Here is a 27033-nt window from a genome sequence, read left to right as displayed (position 1 = left end):
TTTGTAAGTAGTAAGCAAAGCAACCCAATGAACCAAATAGATCTGTTGCTGTGTGACTTGATGCGGCGGAACGATGCTCAAGCGTATCGCTTATTGGGGTTTTGACTGAGTTATTTGCATTGAGGCTGAGACTGGGCTACTGCTACTAACCCTGTGTTTGTCATACACAAGCTGGACTATGTAGAGCGCTAACTATCGGGATCATCCCTAGAAAATCGTATCAATCTGTTGACTGATTACATACAATAGCTGTAGAGCTGAAACATCCTGCAAGGCCTGAAAAGACACTAAAAATATTTCCATTCATTGTACAGTTCATACTATATTCACAACCCGGCATCGCCCACTTTCACAAACCATGAGATGATTCTTCGCCGTCTCTGACGCTTTCAGTTCCCTATACAACGGATTTCGCGTCCGTAACCAGAAAGATTGATTCCCTACAAAGTCTCCCACATGAGACGCTCGGATATCCACAAGAGATGCGGTCGTGGTCGCCGTCGATATCGCCAACCCGGCTTCCGCCCGAATCTTCTGTACAATCATGTCCCGCACACAGACTGGCTCATCTGTCTTTCTGATCACGCCCTCAGAAGCTTGGACACTGCCCTCGGTCACGGCGGTAGCGAAGACACCCGTGACATTCCGTGTCCCCGTTTCCAATCCAACAATAGCGTCCAAAAGCCCAACAAAGAGGAAGGGGTGTTGAAGTATCTCCACGGAAAATGAGCGGCATGTTTGCCGGGCAAGCGTCTTGTATTCCTCGTCTTCCAACAGGCTTCCGAGGCGCAACAGATTGCGGGCAATAACCCCATTGACAGCTGGCGTGGCCGACTCCGTGCCGGTCTTCAGGCGAAGGAGCGGACCCGGAGCCCCTGATGTCATGGTGGAAGGTGTGCTATAATATCCTGCTGGTGTGGTCCCCACATAGGCAAGGAAGTTATCGTTCAAATATTCTAGTAAGAGCGTTAGCATCACAAGTCTTCCACCGACGCAGTAGAGAATACGTACTCTGCAGTTGCTCGGCGAATTGCAGGTAGCTGTCATCAAATGTAGCCTCGTACATGTCCAGCAGCCCGCCGATCAAGTATGCGTAGTCATCAGCAAAACCTGGGGTATTGCCTCTGCCGCCATCCCGATAAATGCGCCAGAGCTGTCCAGTAGACTTCTCGAATAGATTCTCCTTGATGAAGCCGATCGCCTTCGCCGCTGCCTCTCGGCAGTGTACTGCTTTTGAGCTCTCAATCTCCTCGAACAGCGCACTGCACTTAGCCAGAGCACCAATGGCCAGTCCATTCCAGGCAACGATGATCTTATCATCCAAATCGGGGCGCACGCGCGTCCTTTCGCGGTAATCCCGGAGTTTCTGCTTCGCTGTTCTAATGATCCTCACCACCTCCTCTTCCCCTAATCCAAAGTCCTTTGCAAGCCTGCTTGGAGTTACCTTGACCGATAGGACATTTTGGTTCATGAATTCATCATGTGGGTCGTTCTCAGGCGCAATGTTCCCGTCAGGCAGGACACCCCAATGACGGGCGCAGACTCCCGCATCTCGTTGACCCAGCACCTGCGTCAGCTCTTTCAGTGTCCAGACATAGAACGCACCTTCTCGCTTCTCGGTATCATTGGGCGTGGGCAGACTATCTGCGTCCTCGGACGAGTGGAACGCGCCCGTTGGCGACTGGATGGGTGCAGTAGTCAAGTAGGTAGCCAAGTCGTAAACCGCACCCAGCAGCTCGGGGTTGTGGGTAATCTTGAATGCATCCACATAGACATCCAAGAGCTGTGCTTGATCGTACAGCATCTTTTCAAAATGTGGCAGGCCCCAGTCGCTAGTGACACTGTATCGTGCGAAACCGTGGCCGATATGATCCCGGATACCCCCGCGCGCCATACTGATAAGTGTGTCAACAGCCATGGCAGTTGCTTTGGCACACTCATCACGTCCAACAATGTCCGCAACCGCAGTCGGATAAATACCCAAACGTAATAGGAAACTCAGGTTAGATGGAGTGGGAAATTTCGGCGCAGTAGAAAAGCCACCGTGGAGAGGGTCGTATCGAGAAACGAAGTGCTGGTAGGCTTCCTCCAGAAGCTCGAGGTCCAAGTCCTCGTCGGCTTGCCGGTCACCTTGGCAGGAATGTGTCCCTTCTTCAGCAAACTCGCGAAGTTGTTTCGTAATTTCCTTCGCACTCTCACGGCATCGCAGTTGTTGTGTTTGCCATACATCGCTTAGTTTCTCGAGGATCTCGACGAAGCCAATCGTCTCATTTCCTGTCAACGTGGAGGAGTTGGGGCCCGGCCAATAGGTACCACCGAAGACCGGCTCCAGATCAGGAGTCAAGAAAACGTTCAGAGGCCAGCCTCCAGAACCAGTGGTCGCCTGCACGTAGTTCATATAAACATCGTCGATGTCGGGTCTCTCTTCGCGATCGACTTTGATTGGAATGAAAGACTGATTAAGAATGGAAGCTACCTCCTGCGACATGAATGATTCCTTCTCCATTACGTGACACCCTGCGTTGACGTTAGAACGTTGTGCCGCCACAACGCGTCGCGAATGGAGAGCTTACAGTGACAAGCCGAATAACCGATACTGAGGAAGATCAGCCGGTTATGGCGTTTGGCCAAATCGATCGCTTCGGCATCCCATAGCTGCCAACCCACCGGGTTGTTCATATGCGCCCTAACCTATTCACGAGTCAGTTTTTGACGCGAGGGCAGGGGGTTTGTCCGAACTCACATAAGGCGATCGGCTTTCGTGCAGTCGGTTGACGAGTTTCGGACCGGCGTCGGTCGCGCCATCATGGTGCATGGCTAATGGAGCAGCCATTCTGTTGAGGCCGTGAGACATTCACGCAGTGATCCACTTAGGTTGATAGATGATTCGTCTATCCAGCCCAGAAGGGTACACAGCCTCGGAAAGGCACGTTGTGAGAGAGGGGAAAATAGTTGATAAGATACCACCTCCGCGGTTGGACCCCGGCTACCAAGCTAGACAGGGGAGGGGGAGAGGGGGGTTTAGGAGATGGAAAGAATGACCAGAAAGGAAAGAGGAATCAAGATGGGGCAGGAACGACAGGCCACGAGTAGTGGTGGCAAGGAAGAGCCAACTAGATAGAAGTATAAGGCAGAAGGGCAGCAGGAAGAGCGAGCTAGTGGGATGAGGGGGAGGATGGAGAAGGAGCGAGGAAGCAGCATGTGCCCGCGTTAGACTGGCCCGCATCCGGGAGATCGTCGGCCGTCGTGCGTCATGGGTGCATCAACTGGGTCACGTGTGCTCCTGCCTCCTTACTCGGTGCATGTCCCTATGTGCGAGTGTGCCTACATTTACAGAGATGTTCTACAGATCTACGATTTGTCTACGCCCTGATACTCCGCACGGCGTGGTAACATCCCTGTTGCTCGATTCGCCCCACCAACAATAAGCCAGGGCAAGCAACGCAACTGCACTCAGTCCTCGGCCATTAGTTCCGCCAGTTCCCGCTCCTCTTCTTCCGTCAGCATCGTCCCCGGGTTTTGTTGCTCTTCCTCGTCCTCCTCGTTGTTTTTCTTCGCCTTTGCTACTGCGATTTCAAGTTCATCGGGTTTCAAGGACCACTGGCGGATAGTGGCATCGATACTGACGCTGACGACAGTCGATCCGAGAAGCACGAGCCCCGTAACCTCTTCGAAGTGGCCGGAGAAGGTATGGTAAAGCTGTCCGGTCTGTCCAGTAGAAAGTATATATGTCAGTAGAATTCCCATCGCATAGGAAATAAAGCGGTATGGTACTGGTGATATGTACGTACCGATCGATTCCACACGCGAACCTCCTCATCTCGGCAAGCAGTGACCACCCAGCCTCCTTGTTCGTAGACCACGACATCTCGCACATAATCCGGGTGAGTCAGCGTCAAGTTGGGCTTCCAGCCATCCTCTCTCACAAGACACTTGGATGTCTTGTCCGCCGAAGCAGTCCAGAGATCAGCGTCGCGGTCAAAGAAAAGCTTGTGCACGTTGGTATCGTGGGCGAGAAGAGCCTCTGTGCCAGTAAGGTCCTTGCTGCCAGTAGAAATGTCGAATTGACGGATCTGTCGGTCACTACCCGCACTGAACACAATCAACTCGGAGCTGTCTGAGTCGAGAGAGACGGGATCGAGGGCGAGGTCCTGGATTCCCTTTGCATGACCTTTCATCACCGCGAGTCGCTGTCCGGTCGCAATGTCGAAGACAATGATTTGTGCATCGGCGCCTCCTGAAACAAGAACATCCTGACCTTGTAGTCTTGTGCTGATGACAGACCTTACAAAATCGGTATGGCCCTCATAGCGCAACTTCGGCTCCTTCGATTCCACACCCCAACTCCAGATCGTCTTGTCCCAGCACCCCGCGAACAGCAACCGGCCATTGGGGCTAAAGCAAATACTCGTGACGGGGGCAGTCGGGCCTTTGAAAAGAGCTGCAGTTTCACCGGTCTATAGGGAAAGAAACGGCTTAGCCCGGGTATTCGTAAGACACGCTGCAGCGAGAATACCATGCACCTACTTCGAGTATGACCTTCCTGACCGTACCACCACTCTGAGCTACATAGACAGACCCAGTACTCAGAGGATCAGCTGCGACTGCGAGGATTTTACTCTGAAGACGGATGGGATTGCCATTGGTGTTTTGGGACTTCACATCCTTTCGCTTCTGCTCATCAAGGGCGGCTCTGGGAGGCGTGGGGCATCAGCGACTAGCTTGCGGATAGGAGGAGCTGGGCGGTAGAAGATGGAGTGACGAACGTGGTTTGGAAGAAATCATCCCGGTGGGAGGATTGGGCCATATTGGTAGGAGGGGATTTTTAGTTGATGAAACTATTATTATGACCAAGAATAAGGAGCAGTAACCAGGAAATGGGGCAATGTAATAGCCAGATTAGACCCAGACAATGCCTAGGATGCTATCCACAAAACCAGCTTTTGGTGAATAATGAATACTACTAGCATTCCCCGCTGACGGAGCTCACGTGGTCCGTTCGGGCAAAACTAACGAAGGAACTGCATGTTGAGCTTCTCCCGTCCACCGGAGCCCCAGCCTTTCCCACCACAAAAGCTCCGTCGTTCCTTTTTAAACCTTTTCTCTCCCTCATCTTCCCTTCTTCTCTCTTCCTCCCACTTCCTTGCCCTTCCCCCCCTCCCACCTCCCTCCCCATTGAGCAGATTTTTCCCTCCTCCTTCCCTCTCTCCCCCCTGTACCTTTCTTTTCTATTCTGCGCGTCAATCGCGCACACTCCCCTGTCAGCATGGATATGAACCATTTAATAGGGTCAGTGTTCTATGCCACTACTGGTCTGAACCAGGGTTTGTGCGGCTAGGCGGGAGTTAACACCTGGCAGTCAGCGTTTCAACCTGATCTCCAAGAGTGACATTCGGTATGTTCGATCCTTCCCTTTCTTGGCTATCTGGCCTTCCTACAGCTGCTTCGTCCTCGCACCTGGCTGCACCCCCCGGATCAAGACTAACTTGACCTTGGCAGTTATGTTGGAACGTTGCATGAGATCAATCCTGAAGCATCCACCATAGCTCTGGAGAATGTTGTCTCTTTCGGGACCGAGGGTCGTCGAGGCAATCCCGCTGAAGAGATTGCCCCGTCGGCCAGCGTCTACGAATACATTGTCTTCCGAGGCAGTGACGTAAAAGACATTAGCGTAGCAGAGGACACGAAGGAGAACAGTCAACCTGAACCTCAGGTGCCAGATGATCCCGCCATCTTAGGGGTAAGTTTACCAATTCTTCACTTCATTCCAACCCTTGCCTGCCCTTTGGGTGCTTTGCGTCCTCGGACTTGTTCCGTACGGACACTCGATCAAATGATGAAATATTTCGGATGTAAACTCACAGACCTGTTCCGAATTGCGCAAACAATTCATGTGGATATTTTCCGTTGCCTTCCTTCTGAATGATCGAGAAGCAAAGCACTTTTAACTCTGCCTTTTCACACATCTTCTCTTTCTCAAGTCATGATGCTAATTGAGTTTCATGAAACAGAGTATGTCTCGTCCGGGACCTACTTCCCAGGGCTTGCCTCCGTCACAACAGCCTCAGGTGCCTCGCCCGGCGCCTCCTGGCTACCCTCAACAACCGCCGTTCCAAGGCTTCTATCCTCCATATGGACAACGCTTTGGAGCTCCCGGTTTCCCTCCTGGACCTGGTTTTCCTAATATGCCGTATGGAGCCCCGCCACCAGGATGGTTTCCTCCCCCGGGTCAAGGATTCCCCCAAGGACCAGGCCAGTTCCCCCCACCTCAGATGCCTATTGGACCCCCTGGCCAACACCAGACCCCTCCTCCGCAGCGACAGGGGGTACCTGGCGCAGGCCCCGTAAATGTCCCTAAACCCACCTCTGAGCTTCCCGTTGGTGACCGGCCGTCCAGTAAGCCAGCCAGTCGGAATGCCACACCCGCACCTGGCGTCTCTGCTCAGAATGCTCCTCCGCCCCCTGTTGAATCGAAACCATCTGTAACGGAGGCCGTACAAGCCTCCAGTATTCCTGCTGCTGCCGCGGCTCCGACTCCGGCCAAGATGCCACCTACTGGACCCCGGAGCGGACGTGTGCAGCCGGCGATTCCGATCAATGCTCTCTCCAAGCCACCTGTTCCTGCTGTAGGCAATCCTCCTGTCGCTGGCGCTGGAAGCAGTGTGCCGCAAGGTACCGCTCAGGCGGCCATTACCGAGGCCACGCGTGCTGCTACGGCGGCTGTTGCGGCGGCTATGGCCAAGCTGCCCCAGCCTAACGCGCCCAAGAAGCCTGCGCATGGCGAGGTGTCCGTTGAAGGAGTAACGAGACAGATGGCGGAAATGAAGCCGTATGAGGGCAACCGCGCTCCCCGTGGTCATCATCAGCATCCCCGTGGACGTGGCGGCCACCGCGCTCCCTACCAGGGACAGTCGAAGAAGGTCGAGGTTCCTGATACGGACTACGACTTCGAGACTGCCAACGCCAAATTCAACAAGCAAGATCTGGTCAAGGAGGCCATTGCCACTGGATCGCCTGTCCACGAGGCTGAGACTGCTTCCATCAATAACGGGGACATTGAAGCGCCTGATACCAGTGCTGATGCATCCTCTGTGGCTACCTACAACAGGTCAACCTCTTTCTTCGATAACATCTCGAGCGAGGCTCGTGATCGCGAAGAGGGAACGGGAGGCCGTGTGGGCGGCCGTGAGTGGCGCGGCGAGGAGGAGAAGCGCAACATCGAGACCTTCGGCCAGGGTAGCGTTGACGGCTACCGGGGAAGCTACCGTGGTCGTGGCAGAGGAAGGGGCTATGGCCGTGGCCGTGGTGGCTACGGACGTGGATACTCTCGGGGTCGTGGAGGCCTTCGTGGAGGTCGCAACACTTCGCAAGCCACCGGTGTGCCTACCCAGACATAGGCGATCCAATTATCGGCCTATTGTTATTATTTCATGTTGAAACTTATCACCATGCGTTTAGCGTTTTGAGTGGCTTTGTCTATTTATCTGTTTTCTTTCTGCGCTTTGGGGAGTATTGATATCCTTCCACAACTGTCTGCTTCTGATATCCCTGGCGTCTGATGGAGCATCCTACGAGTACTTGAGCTTGGCATTGTACATGTCGGGACATTTCGGATTGTGATTGGGATCACTATGGGTTACGGTGGGATTGGGGAGCTTCGTGCCTGAACGGCTACGGTTGCATCTGGTGTCAAATTTGGCGTTAAATAGTCGCATGGGTTGGTCGTGAGCCTCCTTTGCCTTGCTTGTCTGGACGATGATCATGTCTTCTTTCTTGATGATGCCCGCCCGCGGAAAGGGCGAGGCTTTTGCCTGAGTCTGACACTCCCAGAAGCTGCTCTGGTGGACTCGAGTCTGTGTATCATACTACAAGATGATTCCCCTTCGCATGCAAAACCCGAAAAAAAGGAGGCCAATTGGTCTGCCATCAGGTGTCTTGTCGTAGTTTATTAGTCTACCGTAGTTGGTTCTTCAAAGCTGTCTGTTCTCGGCTGCGTCTAGTGTAGAGATTATAAAGATTAACATGCAGTGGGGGCAAGTCCGGACGGGGAGGCGTGCCTTCTCCCTTCTGCCAAAACCTGTTGAACATACTCCCTACCGAGGGCCTCTATCTAACAAACTCTTTGAATTGACTTTCTTGCTCTCAAAAATCAGTCTAGTCAATTGAAAGGCTTAACCGCCCTCCATCATGCGGGGAGAGCTTGCTTTTCCCCCCCAGTTCCGGGGAACCGCCGGAGTCCATCAACTGGCCAGGGTCCAACAAAGGCCACCAGGACAATCACTTAGTTTGTTCGCCTCGAAGTCTCTCCACTCTCAATCACTACATCACCCATCCCTCTCTGATTCGTGCGTCCTGGTTTGACATGCCCATCCTGCCCCATCGTCGGCAAAATCGCCTCCAAAAACGTGCTCCTTACCTCGGTCAAACTGCAAATGGGCTTTCCCGACCGTTTATGTGACACTTGTGGGGAAAGACAGGCCCAATTTCTGGCTTGCACCAAATGGCACTGGCCAGTGAAATAGCATCAGAGAGTTATGATATGACGCAGATTGGACCGCGGAGAATCAGGATGCTCATCCGGTGTCCCACATCTCCCCTCACTGCGACAGACATCGCCCTCTTCCCCGAAGGAGGAAAAGCAGCATAGAATCTAGTCAGCGCTGTACTATATAGCCAGTTACAGCTAGTTTCTTCTTATTCTTTCTTCCAAGCACTTCAGACGCTGTGAGCAAAGTCATCCCTATCTTATAGATCTGACTTGTCGCCTTAACTCCTAATATCATCGCCGGTTATACTACCTGCCATGTCTGCAACCACTAAAACACAAATCCCTGACCAGCTCCCTTGGGATCCAAACTGTATCCAATTCCCCTCTCGCAAGGAGCTTCCCAAGATTCCAGGTGCTCCGGATGAAGCTGCCTGGGTTTGGGGCAAGGATGATTTGGTTTGTGACTAGTTGTTACTTCTCTGCTCCGAACTATATGTTAACGCATTAGCAAACCAGCTAGGACGACTGAACCTGCTCACACCGGCAAGAGTCAAAGCAGCAGCTGTAGAGATCCAAACTGGCGAGATGATCCGTCTCGAGTGAGTGCTCTCACTACTCATATCATGCAAGCATCAGTGATGACCAACTTCCACCCGCAGTCTTCCGTTGAACGTTCCGAACCCACCGGCATTCCATCGCCAATCCTTCGAGCACAACATCAAAGAGGTGGCCAAAGACGTCGTCTTCGACGACACATACTCTCTGAACACGCAAAGCGGCACTCAATGGGATGGATTCCGTCACGTATGATACTTCCGACATGAAGTCCTTCCCAACTCGTAGCATACCTAGCTATCTATATTAATCCCCGAATCGACATAGTTCGCCCACGGCGAAACCAAAACCTTCTACAACAACGTACGCACACCCCAAACCCAACCCAACCCAAACCACCACAACCCCAAACTAACCTAGGTTCAACCCACCAGACCAAATCCACCGACATCATCGGCCCCACCCCCACAGACCGCTGCAGCATCCACCACTGGGCCACGCATGGAATAGCCGGCCGCGCCATCCTCCTTGACTACAAACACTACGCCGACACCCACTCCATCTCCTACGACCCCTACACGACCCACCGCATCACCTACGCCTCTCTACAAGCGTGCGCCCAATCCCAAGGCCTCGACATTCGTCCCGCCTCCCAAGGCGGAGACATCCAACCCGGCGACATCCTCCTCATCCGCTCGGGCTTCGTCGAGCGCTACAACACCCTGACCCCCGAACAACGCGCCCAATATGTCCTCAACCGTGCTCACTCCGATCTCCAATTCGCTGGTGTGAGCCAGGAAGAACCTATCCTGGATTGGTTGCACGATTGTTACTTTGCTGCTGTGGCGGGCGATTCGCCCACGTTTGAGGCCTGGCCGCCGGAGAAGGAATTTGGGTTTATTCATCAGCAGATTCTGGCGCTGTGGGGGATGCCGTTGGGCGAAATGTGGGATTTGGAGAAGCTCGCTAGGAGGTGTAGGGAGATTGGCAGATGGGTGGTCTTTGTGACAAGTACGCCGGCCAATGTTGTTGGTATGTTCTCCCTCTCCCCCTGTTCCTATTTCTTCTTGTTTGGATAGTGTGAGATGCTGATTTGTGTGATGTAGGTGGAGTGGGGTCGCATGCGAATGCGATGGCTATTTTGTAGTTGAGGAGAGTATAGTATTTGAGGTAGGTTGTGTGTATGTGTTCGAGAGACTACACATTTCAATGTTGGTGGTACCCATATACCTGAGTAGAGAAGATCTACCTTATGAGGTAAAGAGGTATACAACTACAGCATACATTACTACTCAGAAAGCAACAGCATTAAAGAATATATCATCAATGTTCAATTCATTATGGGTCATCACGTCGTTACACTCGTCAAAGGAACAATAGGAGATACACATAGGAAATACCCTCCCTCCCACTCACTACTATCATACCAACTTCTTTCCTCCACTGATGCTATCCAAGCAAACAAATATATGGGTGTAGGATGAAATGCAATGCATCTGCATATACCCAATTCGATCCCTGTTTGCATTCATCATGCATCATCCTTCTTCAAAAACTTCTGTCCATGTTTCATGTTTCATATGTTATCTGTAACCTTCCACAGATACCGAACAAAACCCACTGCCCAAAGTGCGAGATACTCATATCACCACACCACCACACCAACGCGATCAGTCCAACTGTGCGTATTTATTGACTTGTCTTCAGAAAAAATCCTCCGGCCACTGAAAACTCCCCCTATTCTCCCCCTCCTCCGTCATCCTACCCGCCAACGCCCGAGCCTTATCTCGCGCCTCGCGCTTCTTCCCCATCTCCTTAGCGATGCGTCTATCGACCTTAGCGGCCGTAGCAGAGAGATCTTTCGGGAGGGGCGGCACCGGAGGGATATATTCATATCGGGCTTGCTTCTTTTTACTCGGGGACGCAGAAGGAGAGGAAGAAGAAGAAGAGTGCGGGCAACTCTCGACAATCTCGTTCTTCGTTTCTGGTTCGATCACTCCCTGGGAGGTATCGTCCTGAGGGGTAGAAATCAAGTCATTTTGGTGGTGGTAGTCGTGGTTCTCTTTGTCGTCTTGGGATGGTTCGCTGGCACCTGCGGAACGGAGGTCAGAGCGGGCCTTTTTCATGCGGAGGCTGGGCTGGACCCGGTTGCGCGAGTTGGAGGCTCGTCGGCGCGCCGAGGGAGAGCGGGTGCTTGCGGATCGGAGGGGTTGGGAGCGACGTCGACCGCGCTCTTCGCCGGAGGAGTAGACGGTATTCGATATGTCTTTAGATTGCTTGCGCTCGACGGAGCCGGGGCTGTCGCTGGTGAGCATTTTGGGGAGCTTGGTGCGGCGAGGGGTTGTGGCTTCCTCGGATTCCGAGGGCTTGTCGGTGCCTGGTGTGGTCGAGTGCTTTGGGTCTTTCTGTTGAGATGTCTTTAGAGACTCTGGGTCTGGGGATTTGCGCTTGAGGGACGGGCTGTCTGCGCTTAGGGAGCTTCGTCCTTGGCGTTCCTTAGGGGTCTTCGGGGTGAGATGTGGTGTCCCGGCGAGTTCGTGCGGACCGCTGCTGGGTGGGTTGGTCAAGGATGACACGGGGGCTGACGCATTCCTTGGGGACGTAGGCGAGACTGTTGCTGCGGCTTGATACAGCAGCCGCTCTGAAGGAAGCGAGGGAAGCGCCCCGGGGACAAATTTCCGAGGGTAGGGAATCTCTGGTAAGGGCATTGGTGCCAGCACCTCCTGCTCCTCACCCACCAGTTCGCGCAATTCTCGTCGGGCCCGCTCCAGCTTGATCTCTAGATCACTGACTCGCTTCATCAGCTTGGCTTGCCGTTGAAGTTCCTTGCGCGACTTTTGCCGTCGCACTGCGGCTCCCTCCAGCTCTTCCGGGAATTTGTTTGAATCTTGTCGTCTCACCAAGGGTATGCCCAAGGACGATTTAGCTTTTCGTAATTCTTGGATCGATGACCGAAGGGAGTTGCCTGATTCTGTGAGCTCGCCCGAATTCTGGCGCGAATGAATTCCAACGGGCCTATATTCCATCTGCTCGGGAATCGGGTTCCACGACCGCTGGGGCGTGTTAGACTCTGCGTTCAGATTTTGTAAGTAGCTTCCCTTGACGGTTCCCTTGTAGCCGGACTTCTTCAGCTCCGCATATGCCCTCTCCGCCTGACTCAAAGGGTCACCCGGCTGTTTGGCACCTCCGTCGGCCGGTCCGGCCTTTGATCCCCAGGCGCCGAATGGGTTGAACGCTGATGCAATTGCCTTTCCAAAGCGGAAGATTCCCGAGGGCCGCTGGCCATTGCTGTTGTTGCGTACGTCATCGCGCATGAAGATGCTCGGCGGTTTCTCGCTCACGCTGTCGTTCATGCTTCCTTCAACGAACCGTGAACGTCGCCCACGAGCGGACGGACCAGCCTGGCGCATATGCCTCGATGTTCGTGGGGAGCCATTGCTCCTGCTATTCGCAGAGTGAAATGGTCTGCGATATCCCGTAGTGGTGGTAGTCGTAGTAGTCGCAGTCGTATTGCCGCTGCTTGGATTCTCTTTCGGCGCTGGGGCTTCACTATCAGTGGCCTGAGCATCATCTCGCTGCTGCAGCGGCCAGTCGTTTGAGCGCCGTCGTTTGGCCGAGTGAGCGGATGGCGATCTGCTCCGGGCAGGAGGCTGGTCCAGCTCTTCTGCATCATCGAAACGACCCGACTCATCGGTGCTGTAGCCGGACTCGAGGCTGGATTCGCTGACATTGCGCGCGTGCTTGCGAGTCCGGGATTCGCGGGCCGCATGGTCAGCGCAAGTGGACTGCAGGGTCTGTTCGAGCTGACGGTCGGTGTCTAGAGGGTCGAGGTCCATGGTTGGGCTGGTGCATCCGGGATCCGAGGCCAACTGTTGTCAGGGAAAATGATGGGTCAGATCTTTGGGTTCACACAGTATCCGCCCGCGCAAGGGAGGAAAGAGTGGATGCTATGAAGTAAAAAGAGGGTCTGACTTACCTCGGTCGCAGCCTCACGATCCGTCATCCCGTCAGTCACAACGTTCCACTTCGACGGGTAAGTATAGAAGGATAGGTCATTGGACACCAGAGAAAGCGCGAGACAATGGATAAATAAAGAGACCGAGCGATGGAGACAGCAACAGGGAAGCGAACAGACGGGGAAGCCGGAGTGGGGAAGATGGCAATGATGGGTCGGTCGTTCAGCTGGTAGATGTGGCCCGGGTGGTCGGCAACAAGTCTGGGATAGACTCGTAAGATCTGTCTAGCGGTGAGAGACAGATAGTGAGAAGAACTGATGGACCCGAGCGATTGGGATGGTGATTTGTTGTTGACTGTTGATTGTTGATTTGTTTACTTTCCCCGCCCGAGTTCCTGGGCCAGCCGCCAAGCCGCACCAGGCCGTTTTGGCGCCAAAAGTCAGGGCTAATCACATACCAGAGCGACGGGCAAACAATGCTATGGCCTGAAGAAAGGCATGTGCACAATAGCGCTTTTTTTATCCAAAAATGAATTAATGACAAATGAAATGGATGGATGAAGAATGCAATGCGCTGGGAGTACGAAGCACCGCTCTAAATATGGGCTGCAGAATCGCCGAGCTTAAACGGTCACAACACAAGGAAATAAAACTCAAATCGGCCCGGGCAGGTTTCAACTTGATGGGACTATTGGCATTTACCGTCTGCGCTTGGTTTCATGTCTCCAATGATCCCAAGTCCCCACCCAGGATGACAAAAGAAGGACCGACAAAACAATGTGGGGAATATGTATGAACAAAAAAGCAGGTATCACAATCATTTACAAAAAAATATCCAAGATGCCAGGGACCAATGTGGTAAAAACGTCAAAGACTGGTGTCGTAAAGAAATGGGAACTCCCCTGGGACCGTGTACCCAGACCGAGAGCTCCCCCAAATCCCCTACCAATCCCCCAACCCAAATCACAGATTCAATTGCACGACCAGACGCCGAGACTCCTCCCTTGTATAAACAGTGCTGTATGTATGCATGATTTCCCTTCTGTCGAGTTCATTATATGGCCGGAGAAATTTTGGTGGCCATCCGCCCGTTGGCCCGCTTGTATGCCATTTCGTCCCGGTCGCTGAGTAGCGCCGCCCGGTGAACGTCGGATGGCCTGCGGTCCGCGCTGGGGTAGCTGTCGCTGTCGGGCCGCATGCCATTGTAAAGTGGGCGCTCGCTATGACCAAACGCATCCTCATGAGGTCGCTTCGAAGACGCTGCCGTGCGGGTGTCCCACAAGAATCCCCTGGGTTCCCGGTTCGGACTAGGCGCCAGATTGCTCGGTGGCTGCGGCAGATTATTCGAGTATTCGGCGGAGATGGATGCGATGGGCGGAAGTGAAGGAGCGGCATTGGAGGGAGTTGGGGCGCGAGGTGGCACAGGATTGGCCATAGCTCGATATGCAGTAGGATCTGAAGGATGCAATACGCGGATAGGCGGCAAGGGCTTCGAGTAGGTAGAGCGCTCCGCCGGCAATCGAGAGGGGGGATAGCCAGAGGGCATAGGCTCGTATTCGGTGCTTGTTGAAGGGTTCCTTGTGGGAGTATAAGTCGGATGAGGAGAATAAACCTGAGTTGGCGTGGTTGCGGACTGAGGAGTTCCAGATAGTTGCGGGGCAGGATACTGAGTCCGCGTCGCGCCGAAAGAAAGATGAGATGTGTAAGAGGAACTGCGGGACGAAGGCGCGATGGGAGCAACTGGAGTGGGTGTAGAAGAGGCCGGTGGTGCGGGAGCAGGCGCCGGCGGAATCGCTCGTGGATAAGCTTGAGGATTCGGGAAGCCGTACTCCGTGGCAGATGGCCGACGAGGAGCCTCAGGCCCATAGGAGAAAGCTGGGTCCACGGACCCAATGCTGGTCGATCGTGGACGCTCAACAGGGTTTGCGTAGGCGTCAGGGGTTGAATACCGATCCGGAATACGACCGCGGTGGGATCGTTCCTCGTCGAAGTCGTAGTCGTCAGATCGCTTGTCGCCACGTCGTCTCATACGGACGTCGCGCCTGATACGGACGCGGCAGCCTTGCTCTGCAATGATGCGGCTCAAGGAAGTGCTGGTGGTCAGACCGGGGAACTTCTTGGCACTGAAAACCGTGAACGGGACCGAGACGACTTCGAGACGGAAGTTCAGGAACGATTTGGGAATTGAGGGCTTCCCCTTCATCATTGGTGACCGAATTGGTGCACTTTCATCCGCATCCTTGCTGTCCTTGGTCTCCTCGTACAAATGGAAGCTCAACCGATAAACACCCTCATGACGGACGGAAAGGTCGGGAAAGATGAAGTAACCAGCCTGAGACGGGCGATCCAAGTATGCCACTCCCGCCACCGGGACACCTGTGAGAACGGGAAACGTCGGGGTTGGGGCAAGCCGTCCTTGCGCCATGGGGCGAGCAGTTTCTAGCGTAGCAAACAGGAAGAAATTGGCGTTGTAGGCGAAGGTGATATCTGTCTTGTGCACGTCATCGTTCGGATCGGACTCGAATATACGCAGCTCGACAACCGGTGGGGGATCAACAGGGCGACGGTCCGCAGATGCTAGAAACAGTCAAACATGGTCAGCCTGGTCTCCAATAATGTCCGCATTGCGTGCAGGGAGTGATGCGTACATTTGGCGCCGGCACCGCATGCTCTTGCACGTTCGGGCTGTTGCATAACATTGAGCTTGTATGTGATTCTTTTGCCTTCACGAGTAATCCGGCTGACGGAATGCTCCGTCTCGTTCACCGGAGGCGAAAGGGGAGGTCTAGTAGCCATAATGTACAGAATGCTCGATTAACCTGCTGTGACATTAGCATTCCCATCCCAAGCCCGGTGCGCTTGCCGCGGCAGGTAAAATGATGGAAACCTGCTCCAACCACCCAGTACTTACTTCGGTCTAAATGGAACAGTAACTATATCGAAGCAGGCATTGAAAAGTTGTGCTGATTAATTTGACGGTGATTGTCGTCGTCCTCCTCCTTTGCCAGTCTCTAGGCGCGACCGAGTGTAAAATCTATGGAACCGATCCGGCGGTTGGAAGACACGGACAAGACTTTGCGAGTGGTGAGGTTGGAATTGATATCGGTCGCTCCAAATTATAGCGGATCGGATCACAGCATGGAAGTGTTCGACTATAATCTGAGAAAAGAAAGCAAGTGGATGAGAGAGAAGTTGGGTCTGTCGTGGGTGGATAAGCGACAGAATGGCCGATGGCCTAGCAATTGACCCAGCGGGCTATGGAGAGGGAATGGCAAGAGAGAGAGAGAGAGAGAGAGAGAGAAGAGGACGGACGGGAAGGGAGAGAGATTGGAGATGGATGGGGTCGATGGAGGGATGGATACCACCAAGAAGAAGCAGCGTGACCGACAAGAAGAGGGTGAAGAGGGAGGGGGGGAAGAAGAAGAGATACAGACAGAGAGAGAGGAAGAGTAGGAGGGTGGCAGAGTCAGCCGTAACGAGATCGTTCGAAAAGGCAGATGAGGTGCGCTATAGCGACTATACCTACCATGGACCACACCCACTTTGGCGGGTGGAACTGGGACTCAAGAGACTCACACAACTTGACCTTCTGGCTGGGTAAGCCGGCTCCGAGGGTGTGGGTGTAATTGGGTAAAATTACCCTGCTCGGCGGACGGCCCACTTCCGGGTCTGGCTCTTACAGTCTTTTTTGAAGGTACGACTTTCTCCCACTTTAATCACCCCAAGTCTATTTATTGACGGCAATAGCTTCTCTACTACTCACTTACGAAGCCTCCACTTACCTTACTTATAAAATAGTCCGGCTTCAAGGTATGAAATTCTCCCGGAGAAGGGGGGATTTTTGAAATGATCTCACAGACTACTTACTTACTTTGTAATTCTCCACGCCACCATCGTGACTACTAACTACAAATTAAAGTGGTCATTCGTCATACCATACATAAGTAGTACTTAGTGTTCGGTTTTAATACATCTCTGGCACATTATTATTTTCACGTACTTAACTTCCCATAGATTACCCGGTCACCCCCCAAGGATGAAGGAGACTAAATCTGCGCTACTGAGCCGGAGGGGTGGGTACTGGGTCGGACTGAAAAGGAGATGGAGCCAGAAGAGGGGAAACGCAGCCCGGCCGATCCACTGGGAGGCCACGCTCCTGCTTTAGCCCAAGTGCTAAGGCAGCGGTTAGGTTCAATGGGACATTGCAATCGCGACTGCGACCCTCTTGGCTTGCCTTTTTCCTTTTTGTATAGGAGAAAAAAAAATAAAGAGATAGAAAAAAAAATTGTGAGAAGGAAAAATGCAAATTTAACCCAAGAAAGGCAAAATGAAATAATCAGGCATTAATTCCCCAAAAGAGCAAACAAAAAAATACTTTACAAATCTTATCGGTAGTCGCTGAGGGCAGTGGGTCTGGCTCTGGGGGCTTTTCCGGCCGGGCGGGAAGGGCAAAGGTCCGTGAATCTCAAGAGAAAACAAAGAGGGGGGAACGACGTCTGTTTCGTATTTGGGAGGAAAAAGAGAAGGGGGCTTAGTTCGGATATTTGATACTAGGAAGGTGACCTTTTTGGCACCGGCAAAATATTTACAGGCCTTGCAATTTACGAGGTCTGAACTCCCTGGTCGGATCTTCTTCATGAAATAATTAACAACGACTACTAGTAAGTAGTACGTAGTTAGGGTCGACTGGGATGAATAAGTAAGCAAGCCTCTTGGAATACCCAGGTGCTAACTAGCGACATAAACAGCTTAGTGAGCTGCCATCCTTGATAAGCGACGCAATTTGAATGGATGAAACTTAATCGAGGGCGAACCTTCTCAAGTTGCAGCTGGGCAAAGGGGATCCTGTCGGCATCCTAGTACTTGGTAGATGCTCGTAACTGCCAGTTGCAAGCGCTCAGCTTAGGCCCGGCAGGCTAAACTAGACTCTAGGGGGTTGTCCGGAAGGGCGATCTCTCGCGTCAAACTGGAAGGTGATTTTCTGGCGGTCGCGTCGCTTCCAAATCGATGGACATTATGGGGCACCCAGTCGGCATTAATGCTATTGGGGTTTCTTTCCTGAGATCTGTAGCTTAGGAAAGTCCCGGCACGGAGAAGAGACCGAGAGGCACGTCTGAAAAAAACTGGAGAAGAAGCCCGCTTTTCCCCCTTCCTCCCTAACTTACAATTTACAAAGCTCTTACTTTATCCGGGTGCTCTCTATAATTGGGAATGTTCTGCAGCACGGACTTTACTCCCTCGAGATGGATCAATAATCATACGAATAATCATCAGACTGGGGACAATAATGAGTGGATGACCATCCAGAAAAAGACTTGACCTTAATCGTATGGTCAAGCTGACTTTTGTCTTTTTACTTTACAGCTGGGAGTAGGAGTGAGTTTACGGCACGGTGTAATTAACCAGAGTGTTGGTAACCCACCGGACTTCGATCCAGGATGGGCTCATGACTGATCATTGGATTCCGACAACGCTTCACATGAGACAAGTACTTACCCGACTCGACCCCCTGTCAGTCACGTATAACACGCTGTATTATTGGGCTCGCAATTACCCAGTCCAGCGGGCCGGTTGCTTATCCCAAATGCCTGGGAGCTGGGAAAGAAAGAGGAGCTTTGAAGGATAGCGGGGTTGGTCAATGCGCTCTTTGTCTTCTTTTCATCATCGCTAGCCCTTTTGCCAATCCTGCAGGTTTGCGTGCTATCTATCTGCTGCACTGGGGATGGGCCAGTCTCAAGAGAGGGTCGGCAATCCTGGGGAGGGTTTGCCCCATTTGTCAGTCGGAATCGAACGTTTTGACATTATGCTACTCCGTCCTCTTGTGCGATCTCAGGATTCATTAATAGTAGGCGTAGTTGCTTACTTTGGCACTTTGCCCAAAGCGGCCTGTCACTGGACCGCTGGTTGGTGAGTAGCCCTGGGATAATTATGGCACGCTTTTTGAGTTTGGCTAGGTCCTTCAGTACGCTGTGTGCTCCGAGCCTGGAGCCAATAATCTCGAGATAGGAGATATTCGAATCTTCCCCTGCTATTCAAGGCGTAAGACGGTCGCCAAAGATGACTGACTACTCGTTATCGTATCAATACGGCACCCTACTCATTGGTACCTAATTAGGGCTGGCCACATGCGAACTACGATGCGGCAATGCAGGTTCCATGCTCTTTTTCCTCTTTCTCTCTTTTCTCTCATCTAGGTAAGCAGGCAGTCATTCGTGAGGAGCAGCTGGGTGGCAGATGAGCGAATGACAATCGTCCGTCCGTAAATGGTGATTTCCGGTACCGGCCGAAGGCGAACCAAACAACAATCCGAGAAAAGCAAATCTGGCACCGATCGAAGCACTGACGATCTTAACTGAAAACTACAGGAGCCTGGGATGTGAAATCCTGACGCAGCCCCCTCCGAATAAAATTGGATCTGCACGAAATGGCCTCTAGTAGGGAAGCCCGGACTGTTCACGGTTTTCAGGGATTATTCCCTACTTAGTGACCAACTAAGCAGGTCGTCAGCTCGACAATTGGGGGGGATTGCCCCAGCCCCGATCGCAGAACACCCGACCCCAAATCGTTGGAGGATTTCTTTGGTCCTTCAGGTAATTTAGCCTTATGAGCCTGGCGCCTGCAGGCCCATCTAGGCCGTGGTCTTGCCTGCTTGGGATTAGCATCGGATCGCAACCTGCGAATGACGAGGGCTGCTCAGCAAATCGGAAGCTGAGACTCCACACCCTCCTCCTGTGCCCACCCGCGACATGATTCGACCACTGCCAGCGACTCCACTGAAACTGCCCTGAATGGAAAAAATCAAGCGTCAGGCGCCGGCTTTGCCTGGTCCGTCCACCCGTTTGGCTATGACCCTTGACTCATGAAAACCAGCCCCGATCATCGTGTGCCGTACTGTGGTAAGTAAGTCGGATGGAGGATGGATGGAATGGATGGCTGGATTGTGGAAGGTTTCATTCTGCCCCACCCAGACGGTCCGCACCGAATACAGCGGCCCCATTCCAGCCAATTTGACAGTTTGGTTCAGCACCTCGGCTTTAGGCAGGCATTGTCCTACATTCCACCAGACGAGAAAGTAGTTGAAGACCTACAGCATCCTCAGTCCGCTGAGTATGTATTATATACTATCCGGACCTAATTAGACTGCGACAAGATGTTGTGATCACACTGTTTTGGAGCTCTTGACGGTAGGTCGGAACGTGGATATTCGTTCTGTAACATACTACTATTACTCCATACTCAGGTGGACTAGTATGCACATAGTCAGCTTGGAGCTAGCTATTTAAGTATGACATGGTCGAACCGACTATGAATAGACTTGGTTCCTCAGGGGTAGCTGTGACAAGTTGCGGGATAACGGTGTGATGGACACCTCGTGTACCTGCTATGGTGCAACCACCAACCACTGCTCCTATTACTACTGCTACTACTTACTACTACTCCGTACTACTCAAGTGCTACTATTTTAGTGGCAGGCGGACCGACTGACTGACTGACTGATTAACAGACTGTCTGCGTGACTGTACCCTCCTACCGGAAAAGAGAAAAGAAGAGAGGGCAAGAGAGAGTCCCGGGCTCACACCGCACCTTCCCCGGCAGAATCTAGTCGATTTACGGGCGCCTATCACCCCTGCGTTTCGGACTGGAATCTCAATGGGGACTTTTCTCCGGGAAGATCTCCATGTCAATCACTCTAATCTCCTCCGTCTCCTGCTCTACCTGGGGATCATAATGAGGATCAATTTATGGTTAGCAGGTATAGTCTCGGCTGTTTATAGGGAGAGTCAGTCTGGGATCATGTCATGCTCTCCCACAAGGGGGAAAGAAAAGGGAAGAAGAATAGTAGAGTGGGGAAACCCCAAGAAGCCACCGAAAAGCGATGATGACAGCGTGCATCGGCCACCACCCTCTTGCATCGACAGCCTGCTTCTCCTGTCATTAATCCTTCATTCATTCAGCAGCAACTAGCTGCGACGACTAGTACATGGTAGGTAAGTAGGTGCCTTGTGCTCCCATCAATTACCACCACCACCACCACCACCACCACCACCACCGTTGTCATACCAAATTGATACCGTTGCTTACATGCGTGCCGCCGAGACATGGCACCATCGTCCGAGCGACCCATTCATTCTGCATGAGTTCCAGAAAGCTGCCGGATCCGTGCCGGTGCATAGTAGCATTACTAGACCGTTGAGTTTCTCTCTGGTCATTGACGTGTACTTTCACCTGAAGTATGTGCATCCAGGCCGATTAACGTTTCCAGTCGAGGTATCCGAGGCAAGCATGTTGGACGCATTCCGTGCTGTGAACTTCGCCAGCACTCTGTCTTCTGGGTCCGGATGCCTCTGCTGCATAAGCCGAGTGTGCGCTATCGAGACAAATTGACCAGTAACCACCCTGTCGGGTCTACCCGCATGGATCTTCCTGGTTGGGCTGCATGGGTCATGTGTGGTGCTGGGCGTCTGGTATTTGGGGAGGCGTAACAGGTAGCGTGAGAGAATGCAAGCGAAAGACAAGTTACCGGAAAATCGGGCACATACTTGAGCAGGTCCTTCCTGAGGTTATCACATTGAAACGGTTATTTTGATCTCTCGAAACATCATCACCAGATGGATTTACACACACACAAGTACTTTGCGAGCCACGACGCTAAGCCTAGCTACTAGCCTGCTTGGGGGGAAACGGGGCGGCGATGTGGCAATGCCACCTCACCACACCATCACAATTATTGCATTCAAACCCTCAAAAACTCTCCTATCGACACTCTTCTGTCGCATTATCTTTTCCATCCCCGAGTATCTCGGACGGCGACATTCGGTCCTAGGCAAGAGTGCCTGTTGTACAACCTTCATTTTGAGGCGCTCTCGGGGATTAAAAAGCCACCCACCGAGCTCCAAACGGAGTGGTGGTCGGCAAGACGTGTGTGCATTCCTCGCATCTGCAGGAGACTCATCCCTGCCCTCTAACCACATCGATCGTGGCAGACTACCGATTACTTTACGAATGGTCCCCGACTGCCTCCTCCTCTTTCTCCCCTCCCCAATTTGGATTTTCTCCGCCATATTACATACCGAGACTCGAGTCCAAGAGCTTCTTCCCATCCCATAATCAGTAGCGGGGATGGATCCGGTAATAGCAAGGTATTTCATTCACAACTCACATACTTGGCAGGTCTCATGGTCTTCCACTGGTGAGTAGTTTGAAGGTCATTGGAGAGAATATTATATTATGGAGTAGTAGTAGCCGTGCGATCACCAGTGACATGACAACGCTAGAAGCAAAATTAAAGAAAAAAGAAAGAGTAAAATGAAATTAAAGAAAAAAAGAAAAGAAAAAAAAAAAAATAAACGCACCGACTGAAACCCTCTCGTGGACCATACTTGAGGTATGAAAAAGTATATTACTCCATACCATCCATCCATCCATCCATTCATTCAAATCCCGTTGCAAATCCCGCGATCCACGAGGCTTAGTATGCAAAAACAAAAGTACCAGTCCCTCCCAATGCACCTACCTATCTATCTATCTATCCATCTATGTATGCAACTAGCTAATTACTATTTCCGTAAGTAAGATACTTACCATCATATGCACGATTATAATTCTGCATCTGGCACCACCATCACCATCACCAGTATAGTTAACACCAGCCCTTGAAGCAAGCGATCGATGCACAACACATACTACCACGACAGCTTCTTTATTCTCATCCCGATATTCATCCATCTATCTATCTTTTTTCATCTACGGAGTTACTAACTTGTACGTTTCATTATTCCTTGCGTAGATCTTCATTTAACAGCCAGCAACCATCCCCTCCTCCTTGGTGGCTGAATGATCGGCTTTAATCTTTCCTTGGTAGTTAACAAAATATCTGATCAAAATAAATATCGAGATAATGAAATTAGTTCCAAGGATCGAAGCTGATCGTAATGTCTTCTTTTCATGGGGAGTTATCCTGAGAGAATGTGCATACTGTATTATGGATAACTATCCTCATCATCATATAGATACAGAGCTGCCATGTACTACTAGTGCGTCGTATAGTAGGAAAAGCTACAGAGGAGTGCATCTTAGCTTCATCATCATCATCATCCTCCCCATTGATGCTCCACTCCGGAGGAAATAGTTTATCTATCTATCTATCTTTTCATGGCTGTCAAAATATTGAGCACTGCACGGAGCTGGATGTCCCCACCTTCCCATTCGTCCTAACATGAGTTGGAGCTATGACTATTAGCTGTAGCTATCTATCAACTAACTAACTATCGTACTTACTTAGAACCCTCCCCCCTCCAGAGACACTTAAGCATGTACATAGTCTACTCACTAGGAGTTTGACTAGTCTAATTATGTTCTAGCTGACCGTTATTTTTCTTTTTGCCGTGAGCTAGACTACTATACGCGACGCCGTGATATCCGCGTCCCCACCCAATGTGATGCATCGAGTCCCCTCTTCTCCTTTCCCTCCCTCGTATCTCTCGGAATAAACGGGAACGGGATGTTCCAGATTCTCTCCAATCAGCGTGAGTGGTGAAAAGGATTTGCTTGGCTTTTATTCGTATTTTGGAAAGGTACAGGACGGGCACGGTGTCGGGATTTGAATATGCCTCTGGTGATTAGGCTAGAGGCCTTGCCCTTTTCTCTCTGGGTCGCCGTTGAGCTTGGACGCGGCCGCGGGTGCGCTGTTGTCTGTGCGTGCCTGGGCGGCCGGTGCCAAATTCTGGGGTGGGTTTGACTGATTCTCTGGTGCTGTGTGGTGCAGAGTGGATGCTGTCTCCTTTGCACTGGCAGTGTCTGTACCATGCAGATGGGATAGGGGATCAACCGACTTCGCTCTCAAAATCGAGGAGATACCGCCAGTAACGCATCACTACACAGTAGTCCAGACCCTCTCAGACTCTTTTGGGCCCTCTCAATCGGGTTAGACGTCGCTAGATCGAGAATGTGACTATAGGGTTCGATGTCCAGGAATTGGACGCCATTGTGCTCAGCCGTGCTGGAAATCTCTCCCACCAACGAGATTATCTTTCTGGCGCAATATAAAGGTACGGAATTTGGACCTCTTTAGGGTCTCTTCTGCCAAGGCATTCATGATCTGCTTGGGAATATGATGTCTCTTCTCTTCATCCGCAGTACATGTGAACGAAAGCTCAGCTACCTAACTAGTTGGAAGAGTGTCATGCCGTAGACTTAGTTGCCTTGTTCTCGACAGGATGCTCTGATAGTCCGGTAAGCAAGGTACCCACCTCTGCAAAAGTCCAGTCTATCTACTGGGCTCCAAGGGTACGGGAGACGACGCATTCCATGCGGCGTCTGACAGCCAGACTCTTTACCAAGCTTGGTGAGGTTAGCTGTAAATTTCTAGTGTATGTATAAGACCCATTCGGCTTTTCGTGCTTGTGCTTACCCTCGATAGTCCCCTTTGAAGCACCCTGTAGGGGTGAGAGCATCTATTCGGGAACTCTGCACGTATGTGAAGCAATTCTCAAGGGGATAACGTCATGATCTCCATTAAGGTCTCAGGTCAGCAGGCAGAGACATCCCCATGATCAGGTCATCAGCGCAGAGGCCATGCTTCCAGGTTCAAGACAGATCCTGGTCAATGCAGATCGGTGTTAGAACGGAGTAGATCGATTGCCCTTCGAACCTTCCTTGTTGCTGAGATCAATGCATACTAACCTGAGGAGTAAAGGATCACCTTGGATATTATCAGCAACATCAATGTGATAGGCGAAAATGACGAGGCTGTATGAGGTGTGGCATGTTTCATGCTATAGTATCTCACTAGCCATAGCTCAGTATCCTTAGTCCAATATCCGAGCAGGGCCTTCATTGCCATATGCTATCCTTACCTACCCCAGAATCATGCTAGAGGATGTTTTAGGTTCCTGACGCAAGGAGCGATGGCCACATACCCATCCGTGTCTCGGCTATGTCCGTCACTGTCAATCTGCTACAACCCCTATGGGTGATTGCGTTTCCATGCTTGCCTGATACGCTCATCCGAGATGCACCATGTGGCTGTACACAAATTCCGTCCCCTTACTTCTTTCATAGTGCGAGACATATCACGGATTCCGGCATAACTCGGTATTTCTATGTCCGGATAACAATATAATGATCACTGTACGTTAAGATGGGCAATGTACGTATTATTTAGGATATGTGGGTTCGGAGTATGTATGTTAGTGTCCAATGTGGGATAGACATCATGGTTCCCATAGAAGGAAGGGGAAAACACTTACTTTGTCAGCGCATTAACTGATACGGGTGTGCTCCGCGTCATCATTGGACTTTCGTCTAGGGCTTGGTACAGGTGTGCAGCTGATGTGTCGCAAGGGTCTGGGAAGGGAGGCACTGTTGACAATTTGAGTGAATATTTGGGCACAGATGCACCCTATATCCACCATTCTTAGTAGGTCACCAGAGGAGAAGATGCATAGTGGCGTAATTGCGGTTTTTGAGTGTTGTCGACGTCGATCCAAGGCCTCTGACCGAAACTTTGAACACTTTGATGATATTCCTACTTCTAGTCATGGCAACATGTCGTTGTCATGCAAACAGACTGGGTGGATGCGTTCACTTCCTTACATTCAGCTTATCATATTCTGTCTCGCGCGTTGTTCTCCAGTCTCGGTGCACATGATTGGGTTAAGTTGCCTTGCAAGTTCGCTGGTGAATCCCGTAGTTTAAACGACTGCGAGTCAAGTTCAGAGGACCTAAAACAAACCCCCTACTTGAGCGTTGCTGAAGAAGAGCATAACGGTTAGTCGAGCATACTGAAATAAATGCATATATGTGAAGACCAAGGGATGAATACTGATGTGCTAGTCCTCAGACAAGTTATTGGCGCAGTAGTTTCAGCTCTGCTTCTAGTACCGGTGTGCGGACTAGGATGTTGATTTGACAAATGACGAGCACTGTTCAGAAACAGGCAGCGAATGTCATGATAAGAGAATACCCATCTGGAGTTGCTGTAAGCCAGTGTTAGACACTGGCACAGCCTTCTAATCTCAGATAGTCCTGCTGCTGCACCGTTCACGGATGGACTGTCGACTCAGTTGATGAAGTCAAGTCACGACAGCCAAGTTGGGAGAATGCTCCACATGCTTCTGGTAACTTGACAAAGTCATTCGAAATTCCAGAGCCGTGATGCAGATAAGAAAGTGTAGGCACTGGCCTTCGAGAATAGTGTTTGGCAGGAGATAGTCTTGTGGCGGCGAAGAGGCAATGATTGAGAGGATCAGGGCTTTCGTTGAGAACCTGTACTGCAGTGACAAAATACTGATGTTTCAGTTAGCTCTCGTACTATTAGTATTAATCATCGACATGATGCTGTTCTGCATCATTTATGGAGTAAGTTGATTGATGGTGCTGATCATCATGCCAAATGACGGTGTGGTGGGATAGATATATAATCGAGTGCTCGGGTAAGTATGCAATCAACATCATGCTTATAGTATGAGGAGTTAGAGTCCACTATATATTTAGATAAGTAGGAGTAGCCTGGAATATACATGACATTGATAGTAAATAAACTTCAGGACAACTTCATAGAAAGTGAGTCGGACCAAAAGAGTTCCAAGAAGGGAAGCCGCTGGGCGGCAGCACGTGGACCCGCGTTTTCTCCGCGTCGCGCACGAGATGACCGAGGGTCTCCAGTATCGACTTCCTCCACCTCCACGCTTATGGATCTTTTGTCGGTCCTTCCGGACTTCCCTACCAAGCCATATGCTCATATTCTTCCGCCTCTTGAGCGAAGCCATATCAGCACGGTCGACTTGATCACTCTCGACACTCTCGAAGTCGCAAAGCGTGCTCGTGTCCCTCCCGCCGATGTCCGCCGCCTGTCCGCTCAGATCATAAGAGCTCTCCATCATGATGTCGGTTTCAAGGAAAACAGAGATCCCGATGCTGATGAGCCAAGCTCCAGCCTCAGTGTCGACGTTCCTGTCTTCCCAGGCCCGACAACCAAGCTAGACCTATCACAGTGGAGCGCAATTAGTACCCTCGACCCCACGTTGGACGCTCT

At 51.6% G+C, this 27033-nt stretch overlaps 10 protein-coding genes across 10 annotated transcripts; 5 read left to right on the top strand and 5 right to left on the bottom strand.

Annotated features, from left to right (window-relative positions):
• Positions 1 to 315: 315 nt before the first annotated feature.
• BO87DRAFT_296909 (thioredoxin domain-containing protein) lies at positions 316 to 2854 on the bottom strand (the record flags this gene model as incomplete). The annotated part of the gene is made up of 4 exons (XM_025619005.1): positions 316 to 956; positions 1012 to 2517; positions 2574 to 2691; positions 2744 to 2854. 4 exons carry the CDS (start codon positions 2852 to 2854, stop codon positions 316 to 318), a joined length of 2376 nt encoding a protein of 791 aa, XP_025485211.1.
• A 473-nt stretch (positions 2855 to 3327) lies between these two features.
• On the bottom strand, positions 3328 to 4916 carry BO87DRAFT_5725 (WD40 repeat domain-containing protein). The gene is made up of 4 exons (XM_025629394.1): positions 4767 to 4916; positions 4528 to 4693; positions 3792 to 4457; positions 3328 to 3708 (listed from the first exon to the last, which is right to left on the bottom strand). Exons 1-4 carry the CDS (start codon positions 4805 to 4807, stop codon positions 3454 to 3456), a joined length of 1128 nt encoding a protein of 375 aa, XP_025485210.1. The 5' UTR covers positions 4808 to 4916; the 3' UTR covers positions 3328 to 3453.
• A 350-nt stretch (positions 4917 to 5266) lies between these two features.
• BO87DRAFT_392403 (putative G2/M phase checkpoint control protein Sum2) lies at positions 5267 to 7397 on the top strand (the record flags this gene model as incomplete). Its single annotated transcript, XM_025625007.1, has 4 exons — positions 5267 to 5289; positions 5339 to 5395; positions 5500 to 5740; positions 6012 to 7397. The coding sequence occupies 4 exons, from the start codon at positions 5267 to 5269 to the stop codon at positions 7395 to 7397; spliced, it is 1707 nt and encodes a 568-aa protein (XP_025485209.1).
• Positions 7398 to 8803: 1406 nt separating this feature from the next.
• On the top strand, positions 8804 to 10223 carry BO87DRAFT_347922 (uncharacterized protein; the record flags this gene model as incomplete). The annotated part of the gene is made up of 6 exons (XM_025620947.1): positions 8804 to 8944; positions 9005 to 9087; positions 9148 to 9292; positions 9371 to 9406; positions 9478 to 10075; positions 10150 to 10223. 6 exons carry the CDS (start codon positions 8804 to 8806, stop codon positions 10188 to 10190), a joined length of 1044 nt encoding a protein of 347 aa, XP_025485208.1. The 3' UTR covers positions 10191 to 10223.
• Positions 10224 to 10351: 128 nt separating this feature from the next.
• Positions 10352 to 10659, bottom strand: BO87DRAFT_5687 (uncharacterized protein). Its single transcript, XM_025629391.1, has one exon. It carries the CDS (start codon positions 10569 to 10571, stop codon positions 10392 to 10394), a length of 180 nt encoding a protein of 59 aa, XP_025485207.1. The 5' UTR covers positions 10572 to 10659; the 3' UTR covers positions 10352 to 10391.
• BO87DRAFT_5648 (putative nuclear RNA binding protein) lies at positions 10659 to 13416 on the bottom strand. Its single transcript, XM_025629384.1, has 2 exons — positions 13020 to 13416; positions 10659 to 12912 (listed from the first exon to the last, which is right to left on the bottom strand). Exons 1-2 carry the CDS (start codon positions 13044 to 13046, stop codon positions 10747 to 10749), a joined length of 2193 nt encoding a protein of 730 aa, XP_025485206.1. The 5' UTR covers positions 13047 to 13416; the 3' UTR covers positions 10659 to 10746.
• Positions 13417 to 14052: 636 nt separating this feature from the next.
• veA (sexual development activator VeA) lies at positions 14053 to 15794 on the bottom strand (the record flags this gene model as incomplete). Its single annotated transcript, XM_025619001.1, has 2 exons — positions 14053 to 15575; positions 15647 to 15794. The coding sequence occupies 2 exons, from the start codon at positions 15792 to 15794 to the stop codon at positions 14053 to 14055; spliced, it is 1671 nt and encodes a 556-aa protein (XP_025485205.1).
• A 255-nt stretch (positions 15795 to 16049) lies between these two features.
• Positions 16050 to 16696, top strand: BO87DRAFT_5644 (uncharacterized protein). Its single transcript, XM_025629383.1, has one exon. The coding sequence runs from the start codon at positions 16222 to 16224 to the stop codon at positions 16597 to 16599; it is 378 nt and encodes a 125-aa protein (XP_025485204.1). The 5' UTR covers positions 16050 to 16221; the 3' UTR covers positions 16600 to 16696.
• Positions 16697 to 20556: 3860 nt separating this feature from the next.
• BO87DRAFT_5614 (uncharacterized protein) lies at positions 20557 to 21008 on the top strand. The gene has a single exon (XM_025629379.1). It carries the CDS (start codon positions 20649 to 20651, stop codon positions 20961 to 20963), a length of 315 nt encoding a protein of 104 aa, XP_025485203.1. The 5' UTR covers positions 20557 to 20648; the 3' UTR covers positions 20964 to 21008.
• A 72-nt stretch (positions 21009 to 21080) lies between these two features.
• BO87DRAFT_420839 (uncharacterized protein) lies at positions 21081 to 21481 on the top strand (the record flags this gene model as incomplete). The annotated part of the gene is made up of 2 exons (XM_025627027.1): positions 21081 to 21229; positions 21262 to 21481. 2 exons carry the CDS (start codon positions 21081 to 21083, stop codon positions 21479 to 21481), a joined length of 369 nt encoding a protein of 122 aa, XP_025485202.1.
• Positions 21482 to 27033: the final 5552 nt, after the last annotated feature.

This window comes from Aspergillus neoniger, assembly GCF_003184625.1.
Source record: "Aspergillus neoniger CBS 115656 unplaced genomic scaffold BO87scaffold_1, whole genome shotgun sequence".
Lineage (NCBI taxonomy): Eukaryota > Fungi > Ascomycota > Eurotiomycetes > Eurotiales > Aspergillaceae > Aspergillus > Aspergillus neoniger.
This window is presented reverse-complemented; position numbering and strand designations above follow the sequence as displayed.

What these genes read in the sequence shown, in the direction of transcription:
- BO87DRAFT_5725 (XM_025629394.1), bottom strand. Translation starts at nt 4,807, where the DNA reads ATGGCCCAATCCTCCCACCGGGATGATTTCTTCCAAACCAC. An exon ending in TCAGGAAGGTCATACTCGAA is followed by an intron (nt 4,458 to 4,527) that starts GTAGGTGCATGG and finishes CTTTCCCTATAG; the next exon opens with ACCGGTGAAACTGCAGCTCT. An exon ending in TTCGCGTGTGGAATCGATCG is followed by an intron (nt 3,709 to 3,791) that starts GTACGTACATAT and finishes TCTACTGGACAG; the next exon opens with ACCGGACAGCTTTACCATAC.
- BO87DRAFT_5687 (XM_025629391.1), bottom strand. Translation starts at nt 10,571, where the DNA reads ATGCAAACAGGGATCGAATTGGGTATATGCAGATGCATTGCATTTCAT.
- BO87DRAFT_5648 (XM_025629384.1), bottom strand. Translation starts at nt 13,046, where the DNA reads ATGACGGATCGTGAGGCTGCGACCGAG. An exon ending in ATCGTGAGGCTGCGACCGAG is followed by an intron (nt 12,913 to 13,019) that starts GTAAGTCAGACC and finishes CCCTGACAACAG; the next exon opens with TTGGCCTCGGATCCCGGATG.
- BO87DRAFT_5644 (XM_025629383.1), top strand. Translation starts at nt 16,222, where the DNA reads ATGGCCGATGGCCTAGCAATTGACCCAGCGGGCTATGGAGAGGGAATG.
- BO87DRAFT_5614 (XM_025629379.1), top strand. Translation starts at nt 20,649, where the DNA reads ATGGGGACTTTTCTCCGGGAAGATCTCCATGTCAATCACTCTAATCTC.